The 27,371-nt window shown below is 35.2% G+C and overlaps 1 protein-coding gene across 4 annotated transcripts in view; it reads right to left on the bottom strand.

Annotated features, from left to right (window-relative positions):
• Positions 1–23,074, bottom strand: part of lrp4 (low density lipoprotein receptor-related protein 4) — an 81,606-nt gene extending 58,532 nt beyond the window's left edge. For 3 of the 4 annotated variants that reach the window (XM_059539174.1, XM_059539183.1, XM_059539199.1), the window contains exon 1: positions 22,786–23,074. In XM_059539174.1, coding sequence (XP_059395157.1) covers positions 22,786–22,843 — 58 coding nt within the window. In that variant the 5' untranslated portion in view covers positions 22,844–23,074. Of the gene's footprint in view, positions 1–22,097; positions 22,259–22,785 lie in introns of those variants that run through there. The other variant, XM_059539190.1, reaches the window with a different exon arrangement.
• Positions 23,075–27,371: the final 4,297 nt, after the last annotated feature.

The following is a 27,371-nucleotide window of genomic DNA, read 5'->3' as shown; positions in this document are numbered from 1 at the left end:
TACTAGGGTGCAGGACTTTCATTATATAACATTTCTCACTACTATTTGGGGAGGGGGTCCCTTTTACTGTAACTCACAAAATGAGTTTAATGTCTTAGAATATGAAGATGGAACAATACTTAATTGTGCATATATTCAACACTGGACAGTGGACACTGAAATCCTTCTGGCTACTTAGTTTTTAGATCCTGCCATTGATGTTTATACATCAGTAAAGGTTTGCACCTTTGTACCAGTTCTTTGTGTGAAAGGCAAGATCATATTCCCATTGTGTATAAGACCATAAAACATTGAATCAGATGCAGAAGATAACAAAACATACAAACAGAGGCTGATAATCAAGGAAGCTACAAACCATAACAAGGAACAAAGGGGGTGTAAACTTTTGAACTGACTTAAAAATTGTGTAAAATTGGTTTATATTTTGTCTTGATAAATATATGTAAACTTCTGTTATGTGAAAGAGCTTATTCACAACCGTACCAAAAAAAGGTGTATTTAAAGCACAATGACATGGTTTAATTTGACCTCTGCTCTTTACATGGCAAAGTCACATTTTGTGTTCATGTGATACACAAAATTCATATCGCTATCTGAAAACAATAGATTGTGGAGTCAACCAACCAATGCTGTTTTATTAAACACAGACTGACACATTTTTCTTCTTGAGAGACAGAGAGAGAGAGAGAGAGAGAGAGAGAGAGAGAGAGAGGGTGTGTGTATAAGAGAGTATTAGCAGGAGGCGGACAGTCAGACTGTGTTTTAAATAGCCCAAATTATCAGCTGTTCGTATGGTGATGGCATTTGCTCAGAAAAGTATCTGTCATAAGAATTCCTTCAACAGGGTCATGCATGCTTTTAATAGAGTGCAATAAAGCCAAGACTAAAGATCACAACTTAAAGCTGCATGCAGCAATTTTTCCAGTTTAAAAGGAAATCTGATGCCTTTTAGGTAAGGTAAGATGCTCTATGAATACAGTCAGTCACCGATTTCTCTGTAAAAACATGTTTGAAAGATTCATGACGCTTCCAGATCTACTTGCTCCATCAATATTTTCACCAAATCTTTTACATTCTCATTTCGTTCTCTGCAACTTCTCGCTTTATCCCTTTCACAATATTCTTGCAATATCAATATTTGCACTTGCAAACAGCAAATATTAAGGCATTAAACAATACAAAAACACTTTAAGGATCAGATCTCACTTTATTTACGGTTTTTGGTGCTGACCTTCAATGAGCAAACTAAACCATAAAAATAACCTGCCTTTAGTTAACAATGTTTGTTTAATTAGACTGATGAAAATTAATTGAGCTCTTGGTGTGCCTCCATAAAGCATATGGCATGAAATTTCCAAACACACACGAAAATATCTCCATTTGAATAAGGCTACGCTTCATTAATACCCACAATTTTTTTTTACCCCAATCATGCCACTCTACTATGTCTGGTGTTTTTGCGCCACAATGTCTTACTAGGTATAAAGGCTGCACAATTTGGGGAAAATAATTTCCTAATACTGCTAGTATGTACTACAAGCTTGATCATTTTCAAACATAACACTAAACTTTTATTATGAAGAGTGAACTTTAATTTTCAGATCACAAGCTGCTCACATGTAAATGACCACAGTGCCACGCTTCACTCTGAAACATGCAGCGCACACATCGGTTTAATTCAGTCACAACCTTTACAATTTGATAACCACAATTCCGGCTTAATTATGATTAACCGCGGAGCCACACGTGATTAATTGCAATGTTGTACAAAAAATTCTATTAGCGTCTAATATCGATGAACATTTCATGCAGTGCCAGCTTAAACTATAATCTTTTTTAAAAGAGCAGTTTTCGATTAGTTATCAAGTAAAACTCACTACTTGCTCATTCCAGAGTGATGGAGATTCCTGGGGACCTTTTGATTTTGTCAGCCTTGATGAGTGAACCCACAGCTTTTCCCACAAGCCTTTACTGGGGAGGGTTTGTCCCACAATGCTCGGCAGGGGTGCGAAGGGCCCAACAAAAGCACCATAGGCAGAATGAGCTGCAGTTAAAAGTAGAAGAGAGTCGTGAAACTCACACTTTCTTATCCCTCTTTTCAGCGTCCCTCCACCTCCCCACCCTGCAGAAAACCTGAGCCACAGAAAAGGGCTAAAAGGAGGAAGCAAAAAGAAAGAGGCTGATTGATTGAAAGCTGTAGGTAGGAAATGCTTGGATCTCACACCAAAACACTAACAAAGCCAGCTCGCCACAGGACTCAAAACCAGCTTAGCAACACCCCTGAAAGGCATTTCACTCACATATATCCAAAATAAGAAGTTTAACATCTTGGAGCGATGATGAATCAACAATGTTTTTTACCGGTAACTACAAAGGTACCCTATGCGAACTCAAAACGGTGCGTTCACACACATAGGACTACAATGAATCACTAAACAACAGAGTTATAAAGCCAGTGCTACTTCTCGTGAAAATGTCACCGCATTTCAAAAGACATTTAACCGCAGTGAATGGTTTCATGATAGCATGATGAAATTAGAAAAGTGACACCAAGATTACACACAACCTTTGTGTTCATGTTCCCCGTCAGCATGAAACAGTGGCTATTATAGTCATTATATGGCCCATTCTCTAGAAAGAAAAACCACTGGAGTCCAACTCTCTCAGAACTGAGGTGGTTGGTGGATCAGTAACATGGCAAAAGTTGGTTCCCCTCATCAGTACAGATTCCACAAAGTACACAATACTCAATACCAAGTCAATACCACAGGAAAAAATTACAGAAAATACAAGTATAAAACTAATTATAGTGCCACTTATTATAAATTCCAAGGCTAAATTCATTTATTTAAAGCGAAACAAACTACCAGTATGTAGGATACTGATAAACCTGGGCTTCTGTATCTCTTTTATTCAGCACTAATATGAATTTGTGTGCTTTGAGCGAATTTTTATTATTAAGATTAGGCCAATTGTGTCTCTGTTCCTCACACAAATCTATTGTTTGGCTTGGAGTATATACACTTCATGAGTTTTGTAAGAAACTTTCATGATATTTTAGTTGTTCTAAAGCTTGACAGCTCCAGTTCTCATTAACTGTCATGATATGGTAAAGAATGGAAAGTATATGACCCAAAAACTCAATTTTTCTGGTCCACAGAAGCAGAATGTCATATGGGTTTGGAGACAGCGTCATAACAAGGACAGAACTTTCATTTTCGGCTGAACTAATCCGTTAGGAATACGATTGTTTTTTTCAGTGTGTTTGTGAACTCATGAGTCAAGCCAAGCTTATTCTAGCCATCCGTCTCAAGCTCCTGCTTCCTGTGTCTCTCTAATGTGGTGGGGCAAGAGAGATAAACTGTCCCCAGGAGGAGGATAATAAGGTCCGTTTGAATTAAACTGCTATGAAAGATTTAGAAGATTAGACATTTTGGGTTTGTGCATCCAGACTTTATACATTTCTATGCACATTTCCCCCCATTTAAACATTTACAACTTACAGAAAGTGATTTTGGAAAATATGATTGAAAAAGCTGGATTTATCTGAAGAAACATCTTATTTTCTACAAAAGCACTGCTGTAACTGAAAGATTGCATGAGATTCTGCATGCATACTCTAAAAAAAATAAAATTAAAAATAAAATTAATTGGCTTTGTAAATGTCACAATAATATCTATAGATCCACACACACACTCATGATAATAAACTAGTATTTTACTACATATTGCATTGCTAAAATATACTTGATACTGTGTAAAATTTTTAAACATATGAGGATGGAGAAATTATACTATTTATTTTCAAGAAATACAATTATTACTCATTCAATATATCAATATTTTATTTGTAATAATAACTTAATTTTAGTATATTGGAAAATTAACAGATCACACTCAATTATAGAGGGAAATCAGGTTTTCCCAGCATATGTTCGTATATGATTTGTTTAATGGTCTGTTATGTTGCAATTTATAGAGGTTTCTGTCACTTTGCTGTTCAGAGGACGGGCCAAGATACATAAAATGAATATAAATGGCATGTTGCTTTATATTAAAGGTAACTGTTTGTGTCATTGCAATTATAGTCTCCATGTTAATTTTGTTGGATCTACTGGAATTCATTTGTGACCCTGGACCACAAAACTTAAGTTCAGTTTTTCAAAACTGAGATTTATACATCTCAAATCTGAATAAATAAGCTTTCCATTATGGTTTGTTAGGATTGGACAATATTTGGGTGAGATACAACTATTTGAAAATCTGGAATCTGAGGTTGCAAAAAAAAAAAAAAAATTTAAATATTGAGAAATTCACCTTTAAAGTTGTCCAAATGAAGTTCTTAGTAATTTATATTATTAGTCAAAAATTTAAGTTCTGATATCTTTACGATAGGAAATTTACAAAATAGCTTCATGGAACATGATCTTTACTTAATACCCTAATGATTTTTGCCATAAAAGAAAAATGGATAATTTTGGCTATTGCTGCAAATATACCTGGTTTTGTGCTCCAGGGTCACATTTGTCATGCTATGAAATATGTATAAACAATTGGTGTAGAAACAATTTCCACTCAGAAATTACTTGTAAATTTCACAAATAATTACAATGATTCAGCAAGTAACACATTGAATTAAAGTATTTTCTTGTAAAACATACCAGTGTAGTTCTCCAGGTACTTAATATTTTATTTAACATTTTCTCAATTCATAAAAGGCATATCTCATTGATTACTATTTGTGTGTAAAAAAAAAAAAGCTTCACAAAAAAAAAAAAAAAAATGTTTTTAAAGTGCATGCGAAGAGATGTCGGCTATTGACTGGGCACAGCTGATGGGTCAGCGGAGAAAAGAAAAGGGGGAAGGGGTTCCCCAAGAGAGCTGAAGATCAGACAATGGTTCAAGGAACATGCATTAGGCCTGACTCTCCAAACAGCTGCTGTGAACCTTATGAGAAGACAGCGATGAGGGAAAGTCATAACAGATACCAAGACAAGCATGCAGAATAAAAAAATGACTAGTCAAACCATACTTTTTTGTATTGCCCAAATTTTTTTAAATCAAATGTCCATTGTGAATATGAATCGCTAAATACATTTTCACATCAACAATCAGGCAGTTCAATAAACATCTCCAAGTGGCACTGTAAACAAAGTAAATAAGTGAAATTTACAGTAAAAAAATAATTATAATAAAAAAAACAGTAGGCTGTGGTTTGCCAGAAATGTACACAAATATGGTCAGATTTTTTTTTTTTAGTTTAACGGATTGAACTTAAATGTATGGTTAAAAAAGTATATTCATTAACTTATAATAATGTAAATATACAAAATGACTCAAATCTTTGCCTGTATAATGCACTCACAACAAATTTAAACAAGTGGTAAAGAGATCAAAATGGATCAAAATGTATTAAGTAGCTTTTCTACAAGCTGAGGAAAATACCAATATATAATGCATCATGGTAACACTAAAATGCAAATGCAAAAACGTTCATCCAACAACATAAGATGTAACATAAAACCCTAATTTACATAATCAGAAAAAAAGGCTGACCGATAGTGGATTTTACCGATAACGAGAACAATGTTGAGCCGCGCTGTCCAATAACGGTTGTTAAGCAACCGATAGTTTTTAAAATGGACACTGCATGAAAAAAACTGCAACACTCCAAGTAAAATAGGGCTGATCTTTATTACAAGAATAAAAAAACAGTACTGGAACAAAGAAAAAGTATTGAGCTGAATATAAATATATTATACCTATTCATATTAGTTCATAGTATATTAATGTTAACGGACAACTTTAAAATGTAAAAACGCATTAGCAAATGTTGAAATTATGTTGAACAGTGAAAAATACAGCATTTTTCAGATGGCACAACATCTGACCAATAATCGTTTTTGCCGTTAACTGATTGTTTCAGAAATCGGTTATCGGTGCAGATTAATCGGTCGACCTTTAGAAGAAACAATAATTTCAGTGAAAAACCATCAAATGTTAATTTGTTTTTGTTTTTTTATTGTAAACTCTTTTCCACTTCCAAAAACTGTTAAATTAACAGTATTTTGAAATGTACTATCAGTTTTTCACCGTATAGAAATTTACTGTTGAACAATGTACAGGCTTTTACCATAACATTTGTAGTTTTTAACCATCAAAATCAGACATCAAACCGGAAATCATAACACATTATGGTTTATATGGCAGTTTGTATTGTATGACAGTCTAAGTTAAACTCTTACTAGTTACACTGCATATAAAGATCATTCATCCATTGATATGCTTCATTTAATGTTTGATTAATTTTTGACCTTTTCATGTTTAATCAAAATGTCATAACTCAATCTTTCTGTGGAAATGGCACACTTCTCTCTGGTGACAAATGCAGGGATTCTCAAATCATTTAGTTGCATGGAGTGTTGCTAAGCAGCTGAAAGTATAAAACATACTGGAAATATAAGAGTTTGTAGTTCTCAAGTCAACAGTAGTTTGCTAACATCTTACAACAAAAATCAGTGAAAAGCTGCAACAGTTTCACGTCACCAGTTCAATAAACTATAACTTGAATGAAGGGGCAGCATGCAAGTTTTTTATGGTTTATGTAAAAAGGTTAGCTAAGACTACTTTATCCTCTTGATATGCTTTAGACAAGTAAAACATCTGCTTTTTAGGCGTTTATTAGGCGCTTTAAAAATATACAACAATATTATTATTAGAGCCCGACCGATATGGATTTTTGGGGGCCGATGCCGATATTAACTCGAAAAGAGCCGATTTATAAGCCGATATTTTGATTTTAAAAATAATCTGGATATTAGACCCATTTCCTATAAACTGCATTTACACAACATTCAATAGCAAAATATCTGCCTGTTCTATGTATGTGGGCTGTATAAACCATTTTCCAGAATGGACTATGTTAAAAAAAAGCCTTAGATTACAGTATCAATGACTAAACAATTGCACATCAAAAGTATATATTTTTTAATGATCAAAACACAGTCTGGTTTTAAACATTTAACACTTTTACTTTCTTCCAGTTGAAGCTGGTTTTAACAGTCTGTGTATTTACTGTAAATAAATTATAATACTAAAGTTAAAGTATTTGCAGAAGTAGTCCCACACTTTGCTGCTACAGCATTCACCTTTTTCAGCCATCTGTAGGGCAGAAAGAGAGACGGAGAAAGAATAAGCATGTGTATTAAAAATATCACCATGTATCATTACTCATGTCATCATTAGAATTATAATAATAATAAACTGGGATCTCCTACATAGGCAAAAATGAGAAATATATATATATTTTTTTATTTGTCAAGCAATAGGTATTACCTACTTATATTTAACAATATTATTTCAACATTTTCCTGTTATGTCTGTAAAGCTGCTTTGAAACAATATGTAAAAAAAAAAAAAGCGCTTGTTCAGCTCACATTTATTTACATGTCCCCTCTGGTTTAATCATTTCTGACGCACCTACTGTAGTTACTGTAACTACACTATATTTGCTCTCACAGACACATTCACAACGGACCCGTATATCTTCTCCTCTTCTCTTTGTGCAGTCTGAATCAAAACATCGTCTTGCCTACTATTACCGGAAGATTACGGAATCAATTCGAAGTTGAATGGTTAACGTTAGTGTCATGAACACACCGCTGTCAATTTTGAGAAGAACCACCTTCAAACAAGTTAATAGCAAGCATTTAAGGGGCCTGCTAAAAAGGAAGCTATTAGCGTTAGAGTAACGTAACCAGCCTGAATTCACCAAATTGTTCTCTGGACCTGAGGGTAGCCTCTTCTTCCTTGCTTCTCTCTTAATTCTCATCAGCAGGACTAGCGCTATCGCTCGCTTCTTACAACGGGACAGATACATGTTTGCTGCTGACCGAAAGGGAGCTATGAAAGAGCTCCCGCTAAACGTTTTTAAAACTCCGCCTATGCCATAGCGCAGCGCAAATCGCGTTGTATCTGAAGGGCAACGCTGAGCCCAGCGGCAAGCGCCGTGCATACCGCGTCCTGTGTGAAAGGCCCAATTACGCGGTCATTATGTGGGAAACACACCGCAATAGAATAAGAATAAGTTAAACGCTAACGTTATAGTTTGACCTCCTATTAACGTTCGCGCTCTTCCACTGATAAACATGGTATTAGTATACAGATACATAACTTTTTCATCTTAGTATCAACTTAGTATCAAAGCAACAGTACTTTTTGAACTTTTGACATTAGCTTTAGTTTTCGCAAGTTGGGAGTTGATTTTACGCTGAGTTTTCTGTCCTCATTGACTGTGTCCCATGTTCAAAGGTCGCATTAAGAAATGGCTCCAGACATATGGAAACAGATGGCTACTGACCGGGATATAAAGGCTGATGTGTGAGACAGACTACATTAATCCCCCACCTTCATTTGACTGGAATACAGAAAAGGACAGAGCAGCAAAAGGTCTCGTCCACATACAAATAAGTTCTTCCTCCAGCAGGGAGTCGCATTTCAAATTCTGCCAGATAAGCACCATGACCCAGATTTGCCATGATGTCCTGTCATCCGCAGCATCCTCGTGTCTGGACACGGCCATGCTCATGAAAAAATTATCAGAGTAATGGCGGCATACTTAAACAGCTCCGCTGGGATGCCGAGACACATTTTGAAAAATGTCCAAAAGCCATTTAGAGAACATGACTTTAGTGAATGATTGACCTCAAGTGGAAAGAAAAGCATCAGTGACACAGTCCCTTTAAACAAGCAAAGAGAAAACAAGCCTTCTGACCCATGTATCAATCCTTGGGAAGAAGAAGTACATTGTAGCATACTTTTTAATTACAGTAATAATATACTTTAAAATAGAATTCTGAACGTAATGTTTTCTGGCAATTGCATGTTAACTGCAATTAAATGAAAAAGTATTATAGTTTACTTTAAATGTATTAAAATGCAATTAGACGAACTTTACAGTCCATTTTAAAGTTGGACTTGTACACCTTCATAAGCAATTTCATAAACCCTTCTACTGCCTTTGAAATGAGGCAGTTTTCTATTGAAACTTGCCATGCATTTCAGTATATTTGAAATTACACATTTGCAATGAAATTGTCATTTAAAATACATTAACTTTAAATGAAATATAGAATAACACACTAAGTTTAAAAATTTTCTTTGTGATGTTAGTCAACACATCAAAATAAGTGTACTTTTCTTTACATGAAATATAACTTAATTTGACATTATTACAAAGTGCATTTTTCTTTTGTGTACTTGAATGTGCTAAGACAACCTATTCATGAAAGTGTACTTTAAGTACACTTAAGTGGCCTTTTATTTCATTAGGTACGGTTTTAAAAAAAAAATTCAATATATACATTCAATACAATTAAACACCTCTTTTTGCACATTAGGAAATCATCAAATAATCGATAATGTGCATACAGATCATTTTGAGATAACATTATTGAACAGAAATGACCATCAACCAACAACTTATCCGAATACAAAACCCAGTCTTTATAGTTAGAGAAATAATGCAATAATACATTGAAAAATCATGGGACTCTGGATGGAAGCCAAAGGCAATCCACCCATTATCACTATTGTGGGCTTCTTTTTCTTTTTTTTTCTTAAGTCTTATCTTGCATGCTGGGAACTTAGTCCTATAAATGAATTCACTGTGGAGAAGCCAAAGGGTTTGTTTGATCTTAGCGCTATTCTACAAAATCATGTGACTCCTGACACAAGGCCCTCATTTGCACTCTATTCATCGCTTGCTGCTGCTGCTCAACATTGTTAGCAGAGTCATTCTAGCAGCGGCTCACAAGGTAATAACCTAATGGGTAAACAGTCACAAAACAGGCTCTCAAACAAAGACGTCTACTTTATCATAGTTGTCCTTTACCAAAACTATAACGCCACATTTAACAGAAACTAAATGTTTTTATACATTGTTATTTTTGTCTACAATCTACACCAGTGATGTGCAGTAATAAAGCACATTTTATATACTGTACACACTAAACAAAGGATTTACTTCACTCAGGATTAGGGCTGAAACGATTCCTCGAGTAACTCAATTACAAAAATTGATCGAGGCAAATTCCTCTGCCTCGAAGACTCTTTTAATTTATTTTAAATCTCACGTCAGGTTCTTTCGCATTGATTTTTTTAATGTGACAATGCGTTTACGTCAGACACAAAGCAGAGGGAGACACAAGCGCTGCGTCCGAAGTCACGTACTGCAAGGAGTCAACGGTGTTTTGATTTGAGGGCGCGGGCAAACGAAGCGCGTCTTCCTTTATCACACACACTGAAACTTTTTACCAAAAAGTTACGCTTTCAATAATTAAAAGATAAATTAAATTAATGTTTTATGTGTTTAATGTTTAATGTGCATCTCAGAAAATTGAACAACTGAATGGCACTTAATTCATCTGTCAACTTTATTGTCATTGTTCACAGTACAAGTACAGACAGAGAAACAATGGGTAATAATTAAATGTTTATTTTTGATGCATGCATTGCATTCTATGCATTTAACAAATAAAAACATTTTTTTTTTCTAAAAAAGGAAACTTAGTTGTTCATTTTAAGAGACCCAGGAGTCTTATTTTCTCTTGCATAATGAATATTGCACTTTAATTAAGCAAAAACATTTTATCTGATCACTCGATTAATCGATGGAATTTTTTGTAGAATACTCGATTACTAAAATATTCGATAGCTACAGCCCTAATCCAGATAATGTAATGTTAATGAGATAAAGTCTGTTAAGTGTGCCTGGAGTCAAAAAACACTCTTAAATTTCAACTAACTGCATTTAATATAAATGGAAACTATAATATATTTACATTGAATGTAATTAAAATGCAATGACATGTCTGAAAACCCTGCATTCAGTTTGCACTGAAGCGTTAAAGATAATTTAGCATACCCTATTATTATCATTATCACCAAAACTGATGAGGAAGTGCTGCACAATATGAATTCCAAAAAAATACACTGTATTGAGATACATTCTAGAAAATAATAGAAATACCATGGCAACTGAAAAGTAAAGCTAATTTTAGAGGGTTTTAAAATAATTAGAAATAAAAGTGTAACCCTCTTTTTGTATGTCAGACTGTGTGGGAAGAGTTCAAAGAATACCACATAAAAAGCAAGGGTGGGTGGAAGTAAGGGCAAGCTGCCAATGGAAAATATCTGACCATTGACTATGAAGCCAGGCACCAAATGAGCCATTTTTTTCTGTCCGCAGCCACAACTGCCCAGCAACTGGACCGCGCCATGCACCTGTCTCACACACACACAGGACAGACTCCGCGGATGCATATGCAGTAAGGTTTGTGCATGTCAAACACACACCCGCAGAGATAAAAGTGTGTACACACTGCTCTAAAGCCGCGGCACCTGTCAGGACTGTAACTGAAGGCTTAAGTATCAGACTGGCTGAAGAACACTGGCACATTCACAGCATTCCAGCCCAAACCCCCATGAATCACTGTGAAACCTGCAGGAGACCTACAGTATCCCGACACTGGAGACTAGAGGTGCCACGACACCTTCATTTAGTCTCACAGTAATACAGCAGCTGAAGGATCACCATGCCAAGTAGTATCGTCATACCATGCGTACCGCTTGTTTGGAAGAGCCAGGGTCTGTTCTCCATTAACTCATTACAGTTTGCAAAGTTTGTTACTACTGTACACTGAAGACGTATAGGAAAAAATAACATTCAGAAATTGCTAGGAATTTAATAAATCATTACGAAGAAATGACAAGTAACACGTCAAATTAAATGTGAAATCTTAGTATTTTCTTGTAAAGTTTCTCTAGTAATCTTTGTATTATTTCCAACTAATCTGAAGAACTTTAATATAAGAAATGTTTGGCACTGTAAAGGAAAGACCAAGATGCAACCGGCAAAGAATCAAGAGCATTCAAATGACATGACTTTTAAATGTTTTTAATGAAGTCACTTCTGCTCACAAAGGCTGTATTTATTTGATCAAAAATGCAGAAAAAACTGTAAATATTGTGAAATTTTATTACAATTTGAGATAACTATTTTCAAGTTAAATATATTTTAAAGTGTAATTTATTCCTGTGATGCAAATCTGAATTTTTAGCATCATTCCACTCTAAAAACGTAATTAATTAGCCTACTAGCTAATCACATCTTCAACAGTATAACTGGAGTATGAAAAGGTATGAATTATTACTAATTACTTTAAAAATTCCATATTAACCTCAAGCAATTAAAAACAGACATGAAACTACTCTTTTAGTTCTTTCAAATAAAATTGCATATTATTCTTGAGCTGACTTAAGTTTTTAGAGGTTACGTTTTAATGTTTAATCCACTACTGTTTTATATAGAATTGTTCAGTACTTTACATCATTACATCAGAAGTAACTAATTAAATTACAGAGGAATAAAGAGTAAAATTTTTAAAGTATTAAGCAATTCCATTACAGTAATAACCTAGTAATCCATTACACTCAATTGAAATTAGTTAAAAATCATGAATCTCAAGTGCAATGTTGCTCCTCTCAAGAACATATTGTGAAATTTTAAGGCCATGACTTAAATGGGTTCGTCGCCTGAGATTTCATATGTCTAAATCTCATATGCCCGTTGCTAAGCAACCACAGCAATAATCATCCCATAATTTAAGATTATTACATTTATACAGTGACAAGCTCAAAAAATAGCTCATGATTAGTAGAGGAAGCCACAAAAAGCATGAAGACACCAACAGCAGCTTTAATATAATTTTAATAAATACATTGTGCTTCTGACACCTTCTGTTTTGTGCAGTCGGTGCCAGTAAAGAAACTACTGAGCAGACTGGAAATCCTGCTGCAAAATGTCATAGAATAGACTGTTGCCATGGTTTTTCACGGTCTTTAGGCTCTGCTACCTGGAAGAAAAGCTACAGAGCTGGAACAAGACAGTGAAAAAAGTGACAAAACAACAAATTGGTGGAAAACTAATTGTGAAGCACAGTCAAAATGAAAATCATCAGTCAAATCATCTTTATTCATACAGCGCGTCATACAATACAGATTGTGCCAAAGCATTTTTATTGAGATAAACAGGAAAATAGCAATCATATTATTATTATGATGATGAGGATTATGGAAACTCAGCTATGGAGAACAAGATTCTGCTCTAAAAGCAGCTCTAAAAGACAACAATGCCATTATTTAGCTCAAGTTAGTTAAATGTTGAGTTCAATTCCAGTGTTGATGTTGCAAGATGCAACTCAGCCGTAAAGCAGCCCTACAGAAGATGATAGTGCCATAATTAGTGCTTAAGTTCAGTTCAGTTAGTGCACATTGTGTGTACTGAAGATTAGCAAATAAAACTTGAAACACATTTGATTGTGAATTTCAGAAATAGCCAGATAATGTTTGTAAACAAACTTTAGTGTTGGCTTGGCAAAACTTCGAAATAAGTGAAAAGCTTGAGGTTTGAAGATTGTACTCAGAGTCCGTAAAATGCTATTGACTTGTTCTAAAGCATTGCTAAAATGTTAAAGCAAGTTGCTAACATGATTTAACATGCTGTTGCATAAGTTACCATTATACTACCCAGTTCTTATACTTTTCTCACATTTTAACAATGTGCTAGCATGTTTTAATATGCTGCTAGCATGTTTAGATAAGCTAATAGCATGATTTAAACATGGGGCTACCAGATCACTATTCAAGGCTTAGTGTATCCCATCATGCATCAATCATGAGACTTTCTGCCGAGATCTCGCGAGAGGTCACGGAAAACTTTCCAATGCAAGTGAAATAATTTGATATTGCATATATTTTTCCAAAAAAAAAAAGGTGTTGCTATTGGTGATATTTTGTATAACAAATCACTTAATTAGAAGTTTGAAATAAACACCTGCCAACCTGCCGAATGCAGGTAAAAATCAGCTGTGGTTGGTATCACTCTCAAATCACTAGTCAATTTGGTGGGTTACTTTCCGTAAATTATGTTCTTTCATTAATTTCTTGGGCAAGTAAATTTGAACACTTGGGCCAAATACAGGAAATATGTTGTAAGTAGTCAAGTGCAAAGACCTCATGTGTGGGTATTTGAACAATGCAATAGTGTAAATACACAAGTCTTATTGTACAAAAGTTTTGACACCCTCAATGAAAGCTTAGGGAATTATTTTGTAGTTTTGATCACTCAGTTTACAAAAAACAATAAATCAGATCAGTTAGAAAGATACAGCAACCCGAAGAAGTTCGGTCTAAAGGTCTTACCAGAGCTTTGTTGTTGTAGCTTGAAAACTCTAGGTGGGGAAACTTACTCTCAGACGAAAAAGAAGAAGAAATAGGATTTCAATATATACAGCTTTGTCAAGCCAACCTAATTACATAGAAATGGCACCGCATAAAAATGGTAACATTAAACATGACTAAATGTGTAATACCGATGTAGAAAGTCTAAAATTGTACTTGTCAAACTCTGACCAAAAAAACAAAAACATTTTCCATCGTTTTCTGGCAGCAAAGATAATGTGTATAAGTTGCCCTATGTTTTTCCTCTTGTTTTTGTTTTACTAGCTCAAAAAAAAAGTCTGAGGGCTGTCCTTGTTGGGAAGTAAAAGAAAGAGGAAGAAATATGAAATTGGCCAACTTCTCTGTTTGATTCCAACTAAAACCACTTTAACTCACTTTGCGTGGTAACCACAATTTCCAAACTCATCAAATGTAGCATTAATCTCTACATCTGGCCCTTCAGAAGAAAAAGAGATCAAAGGGAAACAAAACAGTCACCGTCAAAAGCTCTTGTTTTCGCTCAGCGGGTGATTGACAGGTGAGTAGGCGGTTCTTCAGTGCTGTCAGGGCGCATCATAGCACTTATACCACATATGCGTGTTTCTGACTACCTCTAAAATGTGGTTTGAGTAACTGGATCACATTCTGGGCCCGTATTTAGAGTTTTCTACTTATGATTGAGTGACTCAAGACAAATCGTAAAACCAGCTGTAAAGAAGGTCATTAAAATCGAGGGATACTAAAAACTCTTAATGAAATGATATGCTGAAATGTTTTTTTTAGTAGCATTCATGCCCAGAAGTTTTTAACCCAAAATGTCAACACCAGAAAACATGCCAAATTGCATTCCTTTTTACACAAATTATGATTAAAGTGGCAGATTAATTGATTAACAAAGACTTATTTTCTCATGGTTTATTTTCTCTTGCACAATACCATGTTATGACCTCAAAAAACCATAGTGCATGGTTTGAAAACTAAAATATTTTGATGTTTACATCACAGTAAACATCAAAACCACCTCCATTTGTTTGCCTTTTGTGACGCAGTAAACTTGCTCGGCAGCGCACCCGGTAGAGCACTTTTTCAAAACCCACACATTATATCATGCTTCAAAACATATCCATCATAAAAATAACCATTTGAATGTCAAAAGCTTGGGAGAAAGTAATTAATGCAGCTGTTTGAAAATAAAATGCACAAAAACAGACAGGTAACAGGGTAACAATAATGCTGTATTTGTTCATTTTATGCATTATTTAATGCTAACAATTTCAGCAATTAATTTTAAAAGACACAAATTGTTCATTGTTAGTCAGTGTTAACTAATGCAGTAGCTACAAACAAATCTTACCGTAAAGTGTTACGATAAACATTATTCCCCTAATTAAGATCCTAAATTGAAAATTAATTCAAATAAAACAAAGATTATTGGAGTATGTTTTACAATAATACTCTATTTCAGTTTTTCTACTTTTTCTGTGTATTTTCTACTTCAGCTTTCTACTTCAGTTTTTGTCTGCTTTCTAGTTTCTACTATAAAATTTCACATTTAATTCAATGTTACTATCCATATCTTTGTAAATATTTCAGAAATTTCTTAGCAGCTTCTGAGTGAATTTTTTGTTTTTGTTTGACAATCCCTTTTCCAACTGCCTCCTTGTTGACTGCAAGAGAAGAAACACACACACACACACACACACACACACAGACACACAGACACACAGACACTACACCGAGTCAAAAGCTATTGTTTGCATTGGCTACATCCTATACTTCTAAGCAGAGAGGCTGGCTTGTTTGGACATTTTGTCCCTACACTAAAGGACCACTTAAGTTCTCTGACTTCATTAGTGAGTGGAGCTTTTAACTTGCATACTGCTACTTAAAACCTTGTGTTGTTGGACTATTTCTATTAGAAACCCATATTGTCCCTTTAATAGAGCCTGTTGCTGAGGCCTCTTGGATGGATGAGGGTATGCAGACATAGTGGTGTGAATGTATTTCTCTCTGTGTGTGTGTGTGTGTGTGTGTGTGTGTGTGTGTGTGTGTGTGTGTGTGTGTGTGTGTGTGTGTGTGTGTGTGTGTGTGTGTGTGTTGGGGGTTGGAGAAGGGTTTTAGAAAACGAGGGACCACAGAACGTGACATGGATGAGTGAAAGATTTCTAGGCCAAGGACACAGAAAGCCTTTGACAGAGCGAAAGAAAGACAGAGACAGCCTGGGAAAAAGAGTAGTGAGAGTTCATTAGACACAATGCACCCAGTAAATAAAATTACTTACTGCTTCATTCTATAGCAGTTCTGGATTCAGAATGGTTTCTTTAAACACTAGGAATGCAAGCCATTGTGAACACACTAATGAATACAACAGATAGCAATTAAAAGGGTAATTTGCCAATAACGGACACTAAACACCTACATGATGCACATACTAATGCTGCATACTCACTTAAATTACACACATTTTCACGTCTGAATGATATTTTTACCTTTATTTTCCTCTTTGACCATATAGATATCACTAAATGTCAATTAATAAACACCTATTGAAGTTTGCACCACATAACCAGTTCCATATGTGTGGCTTTTCTGATTTTGTAAACTTGCTCAGTAGCGCACCCGATACAACACTGCAATTGTGATGTGAAGTGATCTGATAGGAGTACTGTAAAACACAAGTCATAACACTCAGTAAATAAGATCAATTACTTCCCTAAGGCAGCAAAAATAGCACCGTTGCCTCAGCAAATGATTTTTAAGCCGAATGCCATGATATGAGCAATAGCCAACATAAAACGTTACGGCATCTGTTTATGAACACGCTTTTAGCGCCACTCCTTGGACATGTTACTTTGAAAATGTCAAGAAAACGGTAATTTAATATCAATTTCCAGAAATGTCACCCCAGGCACATTTCTCCACTGAGCCTAAGTTGAGTAAAATCATGCATGTCTCATCTTTATCATGGTATCAATGTACTTTAGTGATGACATGCAGATTGAAAATCCTCTTAAATGCAGTTGACCACTGCACAACAAAATAAAATGCCTACTCACAAGGTTTCACAACCATTTCCTCTTTCCGAAAAAGAATTGGGCTAAGTGGCAGAGACCAAGTGTGAGCGTGAACCGAAATTAACTTTTTGTCCACTTTAGCCCAAGTTCACTCGTGGTCCAATACGCACGTAACCCCAGTGCACCTATAGTGTAAACACTCATGCACTGAAAAGGTCTACTCACTTGTCAAATTAACCACTGCACTAAAACAGGCATTTCTTTAAATAGTAATCTTCTTGAAAAAAAAAAAAACCTTTACACTAGCCTAGATCTTTTTCAGTACACCTAATATGACAAAGTAACACAGTTCATGTACAGCACACACGTTAAGATAATGCAGGCACTCTAAAATAACCGATAATCCTGTTAGAAGTGTCATTTGTTGCTGGATTTAAAAGTACATTTGCAAGAAAAAGTGCACCATTTTTTGTTTATGGTTTCTACACTGTGTGACACTCTGATATTGAGAATGATGAAAGTTACTTCACATCCCGATAGCAAACACTAAGTTAAAGGGTTGGTTCACCCAAAAATGAAAATTATGTGATTAATAACTCACCCTCATGTCGTTCCAAACCAGTGAAGCATCGAAAATACATTTTGGTACAAAAATAGCAAAAACTATGACTTTATTCATCATTATCTTCTTTTCCGTGTCTGTTGTGAGAGAGAGTTCAAAACAAAGCAGTTTGTGATATCCGGTTTCGCGAATGAATCATTCGATGTAACCGGATCTTTTTGAACCAGTTCACCAAATCGAACTGAATCTTTGTAAACGGTTCGCGTCTCCAATACGCATTAATCCACAAATGACTTAAGCTGTTAACTTTTTTAATGTGGCTGACACTCTCTCTGAGTTCAAACAAACCAATATCCCGGAGTAATTCATGTACTCAAACAGTACACTGACTGAACTGCTGTGAAGAGAGAACTGAAGATGAACACAGAGCCGAGCCAGATTATGACTCGTTCACGAGAAGAGAAGACAATGCTGAATAAAGTCATAGTTTTTGCTATTTTTGGACCAAAAATGCCAGTCAAATATATATTTGGATACCTGATACATGATACGTCATCAGTGCGTTCCAGTGAGAATGAAAGACAGAATTATTGTAACGTGCTTTGTACTGTAATGTTTTTTCACCAGTAAATAAGACATGAGGTTATCTGACAGCATTGCATTCAATCCTTCGCGCATCCACTGCATCTCTCATCATGTCGCATGTTAGTTTCTGCTCTGCCTGTGCAAATTCATGTGTTTTGGAGGAGCTGTGGCTTTCCAAAGTGATTATGCAGGGAGGGTGGGATCTTATGCTTTCAAAGCTAGCTTGCTAGCCATAGCCTTTTTGGAATCACCTACCCAACCTTTAATACACAATGTCATGTCTTAAGGGAGCATAAATGGTTGGGGAAGGGGAATTGGATCTGCATTCTGTGTCAATATATGGAATCTGTTAATTAAGTCTTAAAGTGACAGCAGCTTAACATACCAGCAGTTGTGACTGTCTGCATCCTTAATGTTAATCAAACAACTAAAGGAAAAGAAAAATCAATTACTGTACTTGACTGAATAACATTTGTAGCTCTAATATTGATTAATTTATATTTAATTCATGCAGTGAGGTTTATGCAGTTTTTTTTTACATTTGATTAATTTCTGTCGTATTTCTTAGTTGAATGCTACCGTTCGATATCATATCACCTACCTCAAGGCACAGGATTATTCTGCAATTACTCACACTAGGGCTGCACGATATTGGGAAAAAAATGACATTGCAATATTTTATTTATCTGCGATATATATTGCGATATGAAATCTAATCTAATTTTTTCTTACAAACAAAAATGGGGTGAGCACACTTACATTCTCATTTTAAATTATTTAAACATCAGAGTATTATTTAAATTAGAGTAAATTATTTGTTTGTAACTTTAGGATAAGGTTTGAATTGTTAACATATTAACTAACATGAACTTACCATGAGCAATACTTTTGTTACTATATATATTTATCTTTGTTTATCTTAGTTTATAAAAACACAGCTGTTCATTGTTTGGTAATGTTACTTCACAGTGCATTAACTATGTTAACAAATACTGTACAACTTTTGATTTCAACAATGAAGGCTATAGCCTAAATGTTGAAATTAACAATGATGTAGAAGTGCAGTTTAGTAATAGTAAATGTTAAATAATGTAGTTAAATAGTTTAATAAATAGAACATTATTGTAAAGTGTTACAGATTTTTTTTTATACAGCAATTCAGACGTCTCGTGAGTTCGGTGTTGGACAGGTCAGTTGTTTAAACCATTCATTAAATTGAATTGTTTCAAAGGAATCATTAGTTCGCGAATCAAACGTGTAATTATCTCTGCAGTTTAGGATATCGCACAAGATTTGACAACACAGAAAACATTTCATCACTGGATAGTTTTTTTTTTTTCTCGACACCATCATGTCAATTGATTTTGATTAATATGCACGAGGGAGAGAGAGCAAGACAGCGCTCATGTTGTTTGAAGACGGTGAAGGTGAGCGCGTGCAGCCATGGCTCTCTCTCTCTCTCATGCTCGCTCTCTCTGCTCATTCTTATATGCGCCCTGTTAAACTGACAGGACTTAAAAACACATGCAAATGATAAACTTTCACTCTATGATGGTTAAGCTGTGCAATTAATCCGCGAATCACATTCGTCAAGGGCCGGGGAGCAGCTGGCCCGTACAGTTAATGAATAACGGATCAATTATGACAGCCTACATGGCACATCCTGCGATGTGACTATTGTGGATTTGTACATCGCGATATCGATGCTTAAACGACACATCGTGCAGCCCTAACTCACACCCACCAAATCAAACAGAAAAACGCACCATAAATGTTACTGTATAAATTATCAAACATTGTACCAACATTTAGACACTAAAATGTCTTTTCAACTAAAAACTTTGGTCTCAAGCAATGCTGCTTTAAGTCCCTTTTCCAGCATCTGCACTTGTAATACCTATATTTCCACGCATTATTCTCAAATAACAAGGATTTTTACAACAACAAATGATTCCAGAGTCACAAAGATCTCTCAGCATTTTCTTAAAATTCTTCTGAATCACTTCTTAAATTACATTCAGTAAGAGAAATGGAAAAAAACTATTATACATGTAAATGTTTACAAATCACCTGATATGTTGCTGAAGTATGTTTCTATTGATTAATTACTGAAAACCTGTTGTCCACTGTATTTAAAATATTAAACTGTTCAAATATTCACAAACACATATACACATATACATACATTATATATATACGGTATATATATATACACACACACACACACACACACACACATATATATATATATATATATACATATATATATTATACACACATATATATATACACACACACACACACACACACACATATATACATATATATTATACACACATATATACACACACACACATATATATGATTATTTTTCCAATTTTTGTTATTTTTAAGTGTTTTTTCCCCTTCTTTATGACTATTATAATATAAAAAAAACTATTTATGCACAACAAAATTTCCATGCATTTAAGAACAATATCTTCAATTAATTATTAAAAATATTAAAAACCTTTTCACTGCATCACTGAAAATGCTCCTTGGCTCTGCTTTGACTGTTTGACGGCAAGCCTCCTACAGTAATTAGGAGCATATATATGCATTTTATGAGCAGCTGAATGGGATCATGATATTAGATCTAATGCCCATAGGGGTTGTGAGAAACTTAAGACACTGCCACACATTTTCACACACTTTAAAAAAAGCCTATACACTTGTAAGCAGGACATTGATAAAGCTATATGGCTGCTAGTGACTATAAAAACAAGTATCAAGGAAGCATCATCTTAAGAAAACACCAACAAATCATCCTGTTATGGGTTTCAGCATCTCAGAAAATCTAGACCAATGGATTACGCACAATTTATAATCCTGTAACATTAATGACAAAAGTTGTAAAACCAATTCTGTACAGCAACAAGTTTAAAAGTACACAATGCAGATTTGCGGGAAAACATTAACCTTGACATTTGTTTCCTAAATGGTCAGAAATTAGTCTCTATATAAAATTCAATCAAGTAGCATCAGGTCTAGTCTTCTGCAATGTCTTGCAAAAAGAAAAAAGAAAGAAAAACCTCCAAAGAAAAACGCAAAACAAATAATGTCCATGTGACAAATCCTAACAAAATAGCTGAAATGTCCTGCCAAAACTAAACAAAGTTGAATCTCATAAAACATGATCTAAATGTTTAAGTGTGTGAACCTCAATGCCGTTTCATTCACATGCAGAATGACCTGAATGAGGTGTAGTTGAACATGACATCAAGCTGTAGCGAAACATTAGAGTGATTTGTCATTATGATGTGAATATAACACATAAGGCAAGGCTAACATAGACACATATAATTAGTGTTATGCAAGCGCTGTAATTGCATACAATTAATCATGAAATTCACAGAGCTACACTTGATCATGCCTTCTGTAATCTCGTTCAATTCAAAACTCAATCAAATTGCATTAGTGTTTCCCAAACCCTGGGAAACGTAGTGTGTCAAAGTTTAGATATTGTAGAACATGACTTCAAGCTGTGACATTTGAATTTGAACGATTTGACCGTATGATGTGAATAGTGTAAGGCATGGCTTAAATAGATGCATATAATTAGTGTTATGTGAGCGCTGGAAATGTTTGGAAAGCATACAATTAATCATGAAACTCACAGAACTGCATTTACGCACGCTTTCTGCAATCGCTCCAATGGTCTTTTGTTCCCTGTTATACAAGGGAAGACATCTAGTTGACATTTACAGGCCCAGCCATCTATTACACGACATTTCCACCGATGCAACACTCATGTTATGCGTGTAATTGTGTCAAAGCGGCGTCCGTGCGTTTCTTTCTTCAGGCCGACGCCGCGCTTTGAAGTCGCGGCATTCCTGTGCGCGTGCAGCAGCGGCTGTTCCAACATGTTGCGAATACAGCGAGCGGACACTGCTGACTTACAACCAAGAGGCGATTTTGTCTTTTATAAAAGACAGTGCTACTGAAAAGACAGCCTACCTGGGGAGTTATATTGTAGAAACGTGCACGCAAACCAAAGGCACCAAGTTGGTTTCAAAAAAGAGGGAATTTCTCTGCGCGTTGGATCAAATACTATTCATCTGAAACTAGATAGCAGTATCAGTTTCATATCTGAAAGCGGTTTTCTGTTTTAACGCGCTTTGGATGTATCACGACTCGCTGTTTTGGTTTGTTCAGTGTTTGTGTAGGAGTCTGCTGTAACTCTTAAAGATCACACGCTTCGATTCTGCTCGCACAGACTGTTTTGTAAGCTATTTTCAAACTGGATTTACAAGCACCGATGTGTTTGTTTCTCGAAGCCGAAGCAAAGAGCTCCAGAACACTTACCTTCGACGAGGAGCATGAAAGTTAGAAGACTGCCACAAAGCACCGCGGTGAGCCTCATCGTGAAGAATCCTCTCGCGCTTTATTTCGCAAATGTTTCTCTTTGAAGTATCAGCACCCTTCGGATGAACTGCGTTAGATTAACAACTCTTTAAAAACCATTGTTTAAGGCAAGTGTGATCCCGTTCAGACACAGAATGAGTTGAACTACCGACACGGCTCAAATCAGGACAGCGCAACTCCAGCAGAAACCTCGAAATGTTGTTCCACACACACTCACTCACACACACACACAGTCAGTCCGTCGCTACTACTACTACTAGTGTTTAATGGCGGTTTGGCAGACCAACATAAATGGTGCATTTCCGCCACCTACTGATCTGGAGTGTGGAGTGTACTTGGCTTTGGAAGAGAGAGAAAAAAAAAAAAAAAAAAAAAAAAAAAAAAAAAAAAAAAAAAAAAAAAAAAAATTAAAAAAAAAAAAAAAAAAAAAAAAAAAAAAAAAAAAAAAAAAAAAAAATTAAATTCTATTTACTATTCCTGTTTTATTTAGATATTTAAATAATAATTCATGAATTCTTGATTGTCTTATTCCATTTCCTAGTAATACTTTAATTGAAATTGTATCAACTCCCATCCTTCCTAACTCTTGACTTAACTGTTGTCTCTCCCTTTCATATGCAGCACATTCTAAAAGAATATGCTGCACTGTTTCTAACTCCCCGCAATTGTCACATTTTCCTGTATCATGCTTCCCTATTTTATAAAGACTATAATTTAATGCAGTGTGACCAATTCTTAACCTTGTAATAATGACATCTTTTTTCCTATTTCCATATCTTTTCCTCTCATTTCCAACCCGTTCCTGAATTTGATAAAGATGTCTTCCTTTAGAGTCATTATTCCATATCTTTTGCCATTTTTTACTAATTTCAATTGCTATTAACCTCTTGATTTCTGATTTACTTAATGATACCTTAATTTCTATTTGTGGATGCTTTAATGCTTTCTTTGCCAACTTATCTACCTCCTCATTACCATCCACACCCACATGTGCTGGCACCCAGAGGAAGAATACCAATACCCCTAACTGCCTTGCTCTAAATAAACCTTGCAAAACTTCAAAAATTAAATCTTGTCGAGATTCCGATTTTCCACTCATAAGACTAGTGAGAGCAGCCATTGAATCCGTACATATCACAATTCTTGATGGTTGCACTTCTTCAATCCACTGTATTGCTAATATGATAGCTAGTAATTCAGTAGTAAATACTGACACATGATCCGATACTCTTTTTGCAATTTTTATATTAAATGTAGGAATGAATACTGCTGCTGCTGTTCTACAAGACTCTGGATCCTTTGACCCATCTGTAAATACCTGTAATACTGAATAATATTCTCGATTTACATACTGTTCAACTACTAACTTAGTTGGTATGCTTATTTGATTATTTATTTCTTTATGTATTTGTAAGTCAATTAATGGCATAGGATACATCCAAGGGGGAATTGCTGGTATAGGAACAGAAGGGGCTATTAAATATTCTTTCAATCCCAAGCTATTTGCCTCCTTCCCTACTACCCAACCAAAGCTTTCTATTTCTTTGTATTCATACTCCCAACATTCCTTCAAAAGTATTTTTACTGGATGACTTTCCAGATGTCCACATACACCAGACCAGTATCTCATCCTCAATTGAAGTCTGCGTTGTTCCAATGATAATTCTCCTAATTCAACTTGTAATGATACTACCGGAGAAGATCTAAATGCTCCACAACAAATTCGCAATGCCTGATTTTGTATTACTTGTATTTTTTTAAGTAAAGTTTTATTCGCAGAACTATATACCATACTTCCATAGTCTATATTTGACCTGATCACTGCATAATAAATTCTTTTCAGTGACTGGCAACTTGCTCCCCAGTCCGCACCTGACAAGCATCTTAAGACATTTATTCCTTTTTTACACTTTTCTATCAATTTCTGAATATGAACTCCAAAGTTTAATTTATAATCCATCCACATACCCAGAAATCTCACTACATTGACTTGTTCCAGCTGATTACCATACATTTTAATATTTAACATAGGATTATTTTTCTTATTTGAAAAACAAATTACTTGTGTTTTTACCACAGAAAATCGAAAACCCCAACTATTTGACCATTTCTCCACCTCCTTCACTGCTTTTTGCATTTTATTCTCTACAAGCAGCCTATTACGCCCCCTTTTCCACAATGCCCCGTCGTCTGCATACAATGATCTTCCTATTCCAGTCTCAATATTTCTAAATATATCACTAATCATTAAGTTGAAAAGAATAGGGCTGCTCACACTTCCCTGGGGAGTTCCATTCTCAATTGAGAGAATCCTAGAATATGCAGACCCTACTCTAACTTGAATCGTTCTTCCAAACAAAAAACTTGAAATCCAGTTATACATTTTTCCCTCAATTCCCAAACTTTCCAATTTCATTAACAGCCCTTCTTTCCACAACATATCATAAGCCTTTTCAACATCGAAAAAGACTCCCACCAACATTTCTTTATTAACTTGAGCTTTTCGAATTTCCGCCTCCAAACTCAGAATTGAATCCATCGTATTTCGCCCTTTTCTAAATCCGCTTTGACATGCTGACAGCATACCTTTACTCTCCATTTCATACGTCAACCTATTCATAACCATCCGTTCCATAAGTTTGCATAAATTGGATGTCAATGCAATTGGTCTATAACTAACTGGCTGGGAATGGTCTTTTCCAGGTTTAGCGATTGGCACTATTACTCCATGTTTCCAACTCACAGGAATCTTCCCTGAATCCCAAATTTTATTAAAAAGTCTTAAAATTATATTCAATGATCCATCTGACAATTGCTTAATCATCTCATAACAGATTTCATCCTTTCCTGGGGAAGTATGTTTAACCCCTACAAGTGCTCTCTTTAACTCATATAAAGTAAATGTTGAGTCTAACCTACTTCCTGACGGAATCTTCTTTTCATATATATGCTCATTCTCTTTCACTTTCTGTTCCCTATACTTCTTCATATTATCTGTAATATTATCATTACTATGCACCTTTACAAATGCTTCCACTAACATCTCTGCTTTATCACTATCTTTTATCGCTATTTTCCCATGTCCTACTAAAACTGGAATATTAATATTTCTCTGAATCCCTCCCATCTTCCTAATCATGTTCCAAACTTCATTTATTTCAATGTCTTCCCCTATTCTATTGCAATATTCTCTCCAGAACATTCTTTTTGCTATTCTTATTTCTCTCCTAACCATAGCCTGAGCTCTCTTAAAAATAATGTAATCAGTAAACAATACAGATTTTCTGGCTTTCTTCATTGCTTTATTTCTTTCCCTCACTGCCTTACTACATTTTTCATTCCACCACGGGACTGCTTTTCTTCTACTTATAGTTTTCGTTTTTCCTATTACTTCCTCTGCCGTATTTCTTAACACTTTAATTACTTTCATACTTAACTCTTCTATTTCTTCAATTTCTCCCATTTCGTTCATATTGTTATTACACAGTTCTTTAAAAAGCTCCCAATTAGCTCCCTTAAATTTCCATCTTGGCATTCTCTCCACCACAGTTTGTACAATATCCACACCAATTTGACACCATATTGGATAGTGATCACTTCCCATTGAACTTTGCTTGCTTACACTCCATTCACATTTTCTAGCTAGATCTTCTGAAACCAGAGTAATATCTAATGCTGAATTACGCCCATTACTCACATCTATTCTTGTTATACTTCCATTATTAATACATACTAACCGTCCCCAATCTAGCATTTCTTCCACTATTAACCCATTATAATCTGTTTTAACACTCCCCCATAATGTATTATGTGCGTTAAAATCACCACACCATACTACCTTCTGACTAGTATTACCTCTTATTTTTTCCACTGCATTCTTACATAGCTTTTCACATGGATTATAAAAATTAATTATTTTTATACTTTGATTCCCTTCCCATACTTCCATCATCAACGCCTCTTGATCCTCACTCACTTCTACATTCCTGTATCCCACCCCTTGTTTTATAAATATTGCTACCCCACCTCCATTACAGTTTTTCCTATCTTTCCTAATTAGTTGATACCCTTGCAAAACAAAATTTAACTGAGGTTTAAACCATGTCTCCTGTATACATATAATATCTGGTCTTTTATCCAGATCAGAGATGAATTTTTTTAAACTCTTGTCCATTAGCAATTAAGCTTCTCGCATTCCACTGGAATATTAAAAGCACCATTATGAACCACCACATCCTGCTTGCGTATTTGTTAACTGCATCTTTAATTTTTCATTAATCATTTCCACAGAAATCCCCTCAATCTCTAGATATTTTTCAGCTGCTTTTATTATTATTCTGATTCTTTCAGTCCGGCTTTCTGTTTGCGCAGAACAATTCACCACTTCCGCTATAAAGGTTACAAATGCCACATTATTCTTAATCCCAAAGCTCTCTTTAGTTTTTCCCTGAGCCGTTTCCATCTTTTGTTGAGGAATTCCTTTACCTTTATCCCCTGATTCCAAAGTATTTCCTACTTTCTTCACC

This window comes from Carassius carassius, chromosome 3 (genome assembly GCF_963082965.1).
Source record: "Carassius carassius chromosome 3, fCarCar2.1, whole genome shotgun sequence".
In the NCBI taxonomy this organism is placed as follows: Eukaryota; Metazoa; Chordata; class Actinopteri; order Cypriniformes; family Cyprinidae; genus Carassius; species Carassius carassius.
This window is presented reverse-complemented; position numbering and strand designations above follow the sequence as displayed.